This window comes from Zea mays, chromosome 1, assembly GCF_902167145.1.
Source record: "Zea mays cultivar B73 chromosome 1, Zm-B73-REFERENCE-NAM-5.0, whole genome shotgun sequence".
Lineage (NCBI taxonomy): Eukaryota > Viridiplantae > Streptophyta > Magnoliopsida > Poales > Poaceae > Zea > Zea mays.
This window is the reverse complement of record NC_050096.1, coordinates 223,788,481-223,797,459: the sequence shown is the minus strand read 5'-3', so window position 1 is coordinate 223,797,459 and position 8,979 is coordinate 223,788,481. Positions and strand designations below refer to the sequence as shown.

The window sequence follows — 8,979 nt, the reverse complement described above, 5'->3', positions numbered from 1 at the left end:
ATACAAAGCTAACACAATTCGAATGGATCAAATCGGAGTTAAAACAGACAAGATACGAATTTCCAAAGTTTTCAGGGAATTATTTATGTGTTAAAAGTATTTTTTCTATATTTATTTTATAATTTTTTGGGATTTATGGACTGCGAGTACTATTTCGAAAAACTCGGGGTCAACCAGCAAATTTTAGGGGCTTTAGTTAAATATTTCTTCACTTAACGGGGATGGAGGGTTGATTTTGACTTTCCTCGGGGGCTCTTTTACAAGATGGCGCGGACGAAGGGGTAAGGTGGTTTATCAACCGCCCGATTAGAAACGAACGCGCCAGATCGGAGCCTAAAGATTGTGAACAGATACCCAATGCGGACCATCCGATCTAGTCTCTACGGTCACGATTTAAATAACCGAGCTCTGATCTCAACCGTCCCAAACAATGTAGACGACTCGGATGAAACAACCGAACGTGTACGGTATGATTTCCCCACCATTGATGTATGACCCAACGGCAACCGTGCCTTGAGCCGAACCAGTATGGCTCGAGTTAATCTGAGTTGTTCTTCCCATGAGTGACGGTAGCTCCATCGTCTCTCACCCCCAGACCGCACAAACGGCGGCGCCAGGATCCCCGCGGTGGAGCGCCCCCACCGATAGGCGCCAGAGCACCCTAGTACCCCAAATCACCTATGGATGGATACCGCACATAGAGAGAACTTAGGTGAAATCAACATACCCCTCATTACCTTCAATCGTGCCGCAAAATAACTCCGGCACCGACGTCTAGTGTTTCTGTGGTGATGTGCTTGCTTCGACGAGCAATTCATTCGGAGCACCACACGATTCTCCTCTCCGATGACCTCGTACATGCCACGTGCACCCTGACGAACTCCCTCCGCCACACCAAGGTCACAGATCGGTGACGTTGACGAATTGGAGGTGCGACGACCACATCTATCTCACTCGGCGAAACATCGCTTGATCCTCTCTCTGTTTTGGTCTCGAGCTTGGCCAGAGGCTCGAGTTTGGACGTGGCAAGGGATTGCAACGATTTTTATACCTGGGAACGCTAGGAGTCCGGAACTCCGGATTTGACCTGAACTCCCGAATTGCACACGCGGATTTCGATGTTGATTCTTTCATGAGTGATTCAGTTACTAGGAATGGAACATCCCACCAAAACAGACAAAAGACCGCACAACAAAACGAGCAATATAAGTATATGAGCAAGAAACTACAGATTTATCGCACAGCAGCAACCACGAAAAGCTCAACGGTACTGCTACAGTACAGAAGCAAAAGTGAAATACGATTATACGAACATCTTTGCACACACACCATGTATGATTAGGGATCACTTGTGGCTACTGCCAGCATTGACATTCTTCGTTCACCAGAGAACAAGTTAAGCAAAAGTAGGCAGTTGACTCGTGTGAACTGTGCCAAACACAGTTATGCAATCTATCAAAATAAAAATATTACGCACAGTATCTCATTAACTCTCGTATGCATTTGTACAAGAAACAAGTAAAAAGATCCATCAACTCTGTCACTAAAAATGGTTTTTGATACTTGTAGTGCAGTATGACCTTACAAGTGTGGTCACAGTTGATGAGTAATGCAGATCAGAGGTCATACAGGGTAACAGGCTTCGCTTCATGACTTTGCTCTTCCTGATAGTCCAGATTCGACTTTCTTGATCTCAAATATAAGCATCCTCCACATCTTGAGGACAAACATCTCGGCCTCAACATCGAAAATCGACTGTAGAAGATCTAGCATCTTTTCAGCCTGAACATGGTCTTTGGTGCAGGAAACAATATAGTCCACCAAAGTTGATTCCTCCTCGCCAAGAAATTCAATTATCTTTTTTGAAATCCAAGGCCTCATTCTCTCTTGCAACTCATGCTGCACCAAGAAAAGAACAAATCATATTGTTTGTTAGTGAGTTGGAAGCGTGTATATTGATTGATATGATAAGACAGTACAGGTACAAGTTTATATAGGGGAGGAAGGTGAGAGGTAAAAGGAAGCCTTCTACACCAAAGGAAAGATCGTAGACTAGAATCAGATCCTCAATCAGAGGGATTGAGATCCTCCCCTAATCCTCTATATCTATATCAGTGACAATACTTCCATACAGGCCGGCCGGCATATCTACCAGGCGACAGGCCCTGATATACTTTCTAACATTGTCGAATAGAACCACAAGAGATACATGTGCAACAAGATAAATTGGATAATAGAGCGGAGACAAAAATATGTATTTCAACTTCAATAGTAACTTAACAGCACCAGCTGTTATTTGATAATGGGCAGAATTAAGATAACTGGATTATGACCACATATTTTAGGGTGGTTTACAAATCTATCCCAGCCAGAAACTCATGGAAACAGCACCAGCTGTTATTTGATTACCCCACAAACACAAAATCATATTAAAAACAAAAAAAATGCATGTGCTAAGGCCATGTTTGAATGCACTAGAGCTAATAGTTTGCTGCTAAAATTAGTTGAAAACACCCAAACAGTCTAGCTAATAATTAAACTATAGCTATTTTTAGCAAATTAGCTAATAGTTAGCTAGCTAATTTCACTATCAATTTTTTAGACAACTAACTATTAGCTCTAGTGCATTAAAACACCCCCTAATAATTAAACTATAGCTATTTTTAGCAAATTAGCTAATAGTTAGCTAGCTATTTTCACTATCAATTTTTTAGCCAACTAACTAGCTAATAATTAAACTATAGCTATTTTTAGCAAATTAGCTAATAGTTAGCTAGCTAATTTCACTATCAATTTTTTAGACAACTAACTATTAGCTCTAGTGCATTAAAACACCCCCTAAGTAGTGAAAAAAAGCTTGAGAACATATGAAAGAAAAAACCACTATTCAGCTTCCATGTTAATAATACAATTTACTGAATTTGACTTCACCTTGTCATATATCGCCCAGTTTATATCATAGGCAAAAAGCTCTTCCTTTGTCCTTGGGATCATATCAATTAGTTGCTTTGCATCCAGAATCTTCTTGTTCTCTGACTTGGGCTTATCCTTCTCGCGATCATGTAGCTTCTCTCTTCGCTCATCATTAGGACGAGCTTCACTGGATCTCCTATTCCTATCCTTCTCAGCTTCAGCCTTCTCTTCCTTTGAATTAGAAACTGAGATGCGCTTGGCAAACTCGGCAGCTGCTGTGACATTTGCCCCAGTAGAAGAATTAGCATGTACAGCTTGTAATTCTTCAGTGGAGTAATCGATAGGTACTAGAGGTCTTATGCTTTTATCAACATTATTTTCGTCATCCTCTACAGCAAAAACTGATGGAACAGATGTCCTTTTGCCCAAGCCAATCAAACCAAAACCCAGTTTCTTTGCTGGAACATTGTTGTTTTGCTTAGTATCTGCGGTTTGACCAGGTGTCATACATGTTTCCTCACCATTATTTCCCTTACTAAGTCGACCTGGCCAATGAGAAAAAGAAAAGAATGAAACTGGAACATGAAAATGTGATGACTCAGAAAAGAAATTCACTTACCAGCACCAACACCATTAGCAAAGCTCGAGATGTTATCAGCTTCCACAACAGCCGACTTGTTTTGTGCATCTGTTTCCTTTTCGTCATCACCATCAATCTCCATAAGTGATGCAGACTCTTCGGCGGCTGCAGCCGCCGCCGCAGCTGCTTCATCTGCTTGCCGTTGCAACTCTACAGCCAGCCTCCTTGCTTCTGCAATTTCCTCCTCCTCCCTTATTTTATCTGCCAAATCTTCCTCCTTTTCACGTTGCCTCCTCCTCTTCCTATCTTCAAGTGAGCTAATACTCCTTCGTTTCCTTTTCCTATTATCCTCGTCATCGCTCTCATCTTCCTGCTTCAGGATCTCCCTTCTGCGGTTATGATCTCTATCTCTTTCTTTCTCCTTTTCACTATACCTCTGATATTCTCTCTCTCTTTCCCTAGATTCCCACTCCTTAAGGCGATCCCTGTAGAGCCTATCAGCTTCTCTATGCTTATGATCCTTCTCTCTATCCCTCCGTACTCTTTCACGTTCACGGTCATGCCTTTCAAGATCTTTGTCCCGTTTGTCCTTATCATGCTCTCTATCCTTCCTCTTATCAGGAGAGGCAGTTTCAGATCTCTCAGTTTCATTAGCTGCCCTTTTATCAGCATCAGCAGCATTCTTATCATCAGAATCTGCCATTGCAATAAAATATATTAAAGAAAATGCTATTGTTGGGAAAATGAAGTAACCATAATTAGGAAAACTTGGTACCATTTTTTGCCTTATCTACGCCAGAGCTATCAGCAGATGGTTGAACTGGTGAAGGTGGGGGTGGCGGTCTAGTCTTTAACCACTCCTCAATCATATTGCTTATTTTTTCTGCGACATCTTTGTCAGTTTGAGAGTCTTCGTCAGTAACAATCCCAAATTTATCAGTGTTGTCTTCCCTGTACTTATCTCCAGCATCTCCTGTCTCATCCAATTCATCAGGGACAGGTTTTGATGATTCATTTTCAGCAACAGCTGTAGTTCCATCCCCGCTTGCATCTTCTGTTTCTTTTTCCTTCTCTTGTGCTCTCTTCTTTCCCTCAACATGTTTCTTCAGGTATTCCTTGGTGGCATCATTTATATTAATCTGGTATAAGAATGGAACAGATAGTTTATATAGAATTATCATTAATTTAAGAACCTACTGAAAATTAACATGGCATTGAGGGGATGAAGTAACTCAATGGGCATTGGAGTAGTAATCGAGTAGTACTATATTACGGAAAACTTCTAAGTTAAGTATAGTGCTAAAGCAAAGAGCGTTCCTGATTGGTGTCGGTATCCGATGATATGTGAAACTGAATTTGTATTCGTTTTTAAATCTGGAAACACAAGTGAAGGCACTATCAATTCTGATACATTTTCATCCTTAATTTTGGTATTTCGAAGTTGTCCCCCTGAACCAATCCAAAAGAAACCACAACATGGCGATGACCTGATGAGATACTATTACTAAATTTGGCAACATATATTGAATATGCAAGCTAAACAGCTACTCGCAGACAGTTTTCATTTCCAATGTCGCAGCCAGCTCTTCCAAAAAAACTAAATACTAACACACATTTTTCACCAATGAAGTTGGGACCTAAGAAAAAGGCAATGATACATACCACCAGTTCCTGACCATCAATGCTCAATTTGTTGAGAAGCCGTGTCGCACGAAGGATGCCTTCAGCAGATTCAAATTCACAAAACCCAAAACCTTTAGGTTTTCCATTACTAGGATCTTGGGCACGCTTCCAACTCTTGACAGATCCACAAAGCTGAACATGTTTAAACATTAGACATAATTTTCTCCAGTAAAGATTTACCTACTAAATTACAATAGAAATGGTGCTGTTAAAGGGCAAAAAAATCAACCCTTCCATATGTACATGTAAGGAACATATAGGAGAAAGAAAGACATACCCGAAGAAGTGAAAGAAGGAAATCACTGTCCACTGTTGGGGCGATCTTCCCAACATAAACTGCGGTTGGCGGTTTATCTGCCAGCTTAACAGCTGGAGCAGGTGGCCGGGCAGTTGGGGCTACCAAAGGAGGAATAGCCCGGATCCCAGAAATTATTGTTGGTCGTTGAATTGGCACAACACCAGGCGGCGGCATTGGACGTGGAACAAAACCAGGACGAATCATAGGATACGGTGCAGGATAACGAGACATTCCTGCAGAGAGAGACAAATGACACCTATGCAACCACATCAGTAAGTATACCTACAAGTAAATCATATAGTGAACAAATGAAACCTCATAACACATATAGAATCAGAGAATGTGGCCATGTGTAAGCAGAAGATACCAAAAGCCATAAACAAATACCAGAGTGAACATTGACAGAAGCAATATCTTGCTCAAATGAAAAGGGAGCTAAGCAAAGCTGGCCTTACCTCTCAACCTCATGGACAGGATAACACACTTGCATTGGTTATTTGAGAAACTTGGTATAGCTCACACCATTGCAATGCACTACTCAGGTAATAAGAGCTCAGGCAAATATGTCACTACTCTACACTTCTTATCAACAAAGAAGTTTATATGAAACCAGAAAAAAAAAGATATAGCCGGCATATGAAATTTAAACGGCAGAAAATCATGATACCTTAGCAAGTTTTTGGAACAACCCAGAGCTGAAGCATCTAAGTACATAAAGAAACTGAGCCTAATTAAGCCACGAGCTAAAGCATGTAAATCAATTAGACAATGTAAACAAAACCAGTTCAAATTCAAACATTCAGCATACCACACTCAGTGAGGGAGCAAACGATCTAGAGCTGCAGAATCAAACATGAGCCGGCACCTCTTGTTGTGGGGAGTAATGGCTGGCACGACCACCGCTGTAGCAGAGAAATATCCGGTCATCGTTATCAGGCGAGCGGAGCCCAGTTTCTCTAACTCTAAAGCACTAGCACCACACCTCTAAATGCTAACCAACACACTGCCAAGGTCCATGGTACAAATCCTCTCAATTCTCCTAAACCCACAAAGAGATCCTCAACAGTCAACATCACAGCTCATGGTACACCTTGAAGGTTCAAACTTGAGAAATAACACCAGATACAAAATAGTGGGTGAAGCATAAATTCAACATCATCAACTAACTAATACCAAGTCGCGGTGTCGCATAGGTTAACAGAGTTGGAGATCAGGGACCCACCGGGATGGGGGATCGCAGCGCCCTGCTGCGGCATGTATACTCCCGGCTGGGGCGGCCCGTACATGGCCGGCAGCCGCACGGCGCCCGGAGGCATAACGACGGGGACGCCCGGCGGCTGCATCGGGTAGCCCGGGTTCGCCGGCACCGCGACGTACTGCGGGACCTGGTACGGCGGCGGTGGCGCTGGGGCACCGAGTGGACGGAAGGTAGCAGCGAAGGAGATCGGAGCTGGGGGCATCGGTGGCGCGACTGCCGCCGGAGGCGTGGAAGCGGGGGCGGGGGCAGGGGCAGGGGCAGGGGCAGGGGGTAGGTTAGGGTTTGGGCTAGGCGCCGCGGGGCCCGGCGTCAAGGGGGTTGGTGGGGTGGAGGTGGCGGCGGGAGGCGGGGTGAGCGTGGCGGAAGGAGCGGCGGCTGGGGGAGTAGCCGGCTGCGGGTCCAGGTTGTCGGGCGGAGGCACGACGGCCGCCATGGTGGTAGGGAGGGTGCTAGCCCAGCCGCCGAGTAGACGATGGTTGGTTTGGCCGTTTGGGTTCGATTTCGATCTCGGGCATGAAGACCGGTGGCGGTTGGGTGATGAAGGCCCGTTTGTTTTAACTTTTTTTTCAGCTTCTGGCCGCCACAAATTTTACAGACCATTAAGGCCCTGTTTGGGAGAGCTTCACTTCAAGAATTTTAATTTTGTTCGAACTTCTTCAACCCAAACAGGTCCAGCTCCACGAGCTTTAGTTTTAAAAAAAATCGAAACTAGAGGCCCGTTTCATGAAATTCATGAAGCTCCTTAGAGGGTGCTTCAAAAACACTGTTTTTATATCTCCTCATGAAGCTGTACGAAAATTACCCACCATGCCACTGGTTACGCAACATACAATTTCCGTTCTCTCTGGCGACAACCCACTAATCATCAAGGGTAATCAAGGAAACCCACACAAATCAATTGTACTATAGAAGTTGGAGTCCATATACAAACCAAACGCTCCTGGAACTCACCTTAACAATTTGCTGGAGCTGTTTTATAGTGAAACTGGAAAACCAAAACTGAAGTTTTTGAAGTGAAGCTCTCCCAAACAGGGCCTAAACATTAGATTTTCAGTCTAGTTTCTACGAGAATCGTTTTAGTCAAAACCATCTAAAATCAACATAAACATAAAATCGGCCAAGTCGTTACAATAGTATGAAACTGTCACTTCTATCTATATCCTAGTTATTGACTTTTTTATCGTTGTCCGCACGTAATCTAAAAGATAGTTAAATTCTATCTACAGTCTCTGAAAAAAACTGACTCAAACATGCCAAAGTTTAGCTGGTGAACACATTGAGGGGAGACCGAATTACGCATAGAAGATGTCACGCAATTCATCGGCTAAAAATATTGTAGCGTATACTAATTATTATGTTATAGATAATAAATTAATAAAAAATCACCATATAATTCTCGTATATTAATTAACTCCAACCGTAGATTAAATTAATTTATCTCTACGATGAGCGGCTAAATTAAAAACTTTGATTATATCATAAGCGCGGATCATAGCTGTCAATTCTATATTAATATAGATGATAAGAAACTTCACATAAAATAATATCCAATTTAATTTTGAAGATGCATTTTGTAGCTAAAAGACTCTCTTAGTGATTGCAATTGAGGCTCGAAAGTGATCATTAATCTTAATAATCCGTAAACCATTTGATACATAGAACTTTTATACAATTTAGCAAGGCTTTTATTAAATTAGAAGTGATCCTAATATATTTGGCTCTAGATGAGCATCAAATTCGTCGCGCACACAATTTAATGCTTCAAAAAATACGATGATTTTTTCGGTGACAACTTTGGATTAAAATTCATCGATTTTATTATTACCGACGGATTTAATGCTTCAAAAAAATACGACGATTTTTTCCTTGATAGAGAAATTTATTTTGACCAAAGAAAATTCCATGATTCATATTATCTCTCTCTATATATAACGCATTACACGAGGGTTAGGGGAGGCCAAGGCCCCTACCCAGTTGCTTAGACCGTGCTCAGTAGTTTACACATATAATTAGCCAAAACATTGTTTTGCATTATAGATTATACTATTTGCAGAGTGGAGTTTGAATATGGAGATTGAGATATGTTCATGTGTAAACTACTGGAGATAGTCTCACGGCTCGAGAGGCCTCTGGATGCATCGTTGAGCCTGACTGAGGCTAGAGCTATACATTTGGACTGAGCCTAGTGGACTAACCCGAATTTAAAAAAAAGTATGTCCTAAACACGGATCGTGTCAAAATAATTTC

The 8,979-nt window shown here is 42.1% G+C and overlaps 1 protein-coding gene across 8 annotated transcripts; it reads right to left on the bottom strand.

The window, feature by feature from the left end:
- Positions 1–1,293: 1,293 nt before the first annotated feature.
- Positions 1,294–7,310, bottom strand: LOC103643327 (RNA-binding protein 25). Of its 8 annotated transcripts, none has more exons than XM_008666484.4 (9): positions 6,697–7,288; positions 6,457–6,513; positions 6,283–6,376; positions 5,454–6,178; positions 5,156–5,308; positions 4,269–4,632; positions 3,533–4,189; positions 2,932–3,458; positions 1,294–1,899 (listed from the first exon to the last, which is right to left on the bottom strand). In XM_008666484.4, the coding sequence occupies exons 4-9, from the start codon at positions 5,742–5,744 to the stop codon at positions 1,648–1,650; spliced, it is 2,244 nt and encodes a 747-aa protein (XP_008664706.1). In that variant the 5' UTR covers positions 5,745–6,178; positions 6,283–6,376; positions 6,457–6,513; positions 6,697–7,288; the 3' UTR covers positions 1,294–1,647. The 8 variants fall into 8 exon arrangements, with proteins under 8 accessions (XP_008664706.1, XP_020402296.1, XP_035820138.1 ...); XM_020546707.3 differs by lacking the exon at positions 6,457–6,513 and having other exon boundaries at positions 5,454–5,707; positions 6,142–6,178; XM_035964245.1 differs by having other exon boundaries at positions 5,454–6,195; positions 6,697–7,236.
- Positions 7,311–8,979: the final 1,669 nt, after the last annotated feature.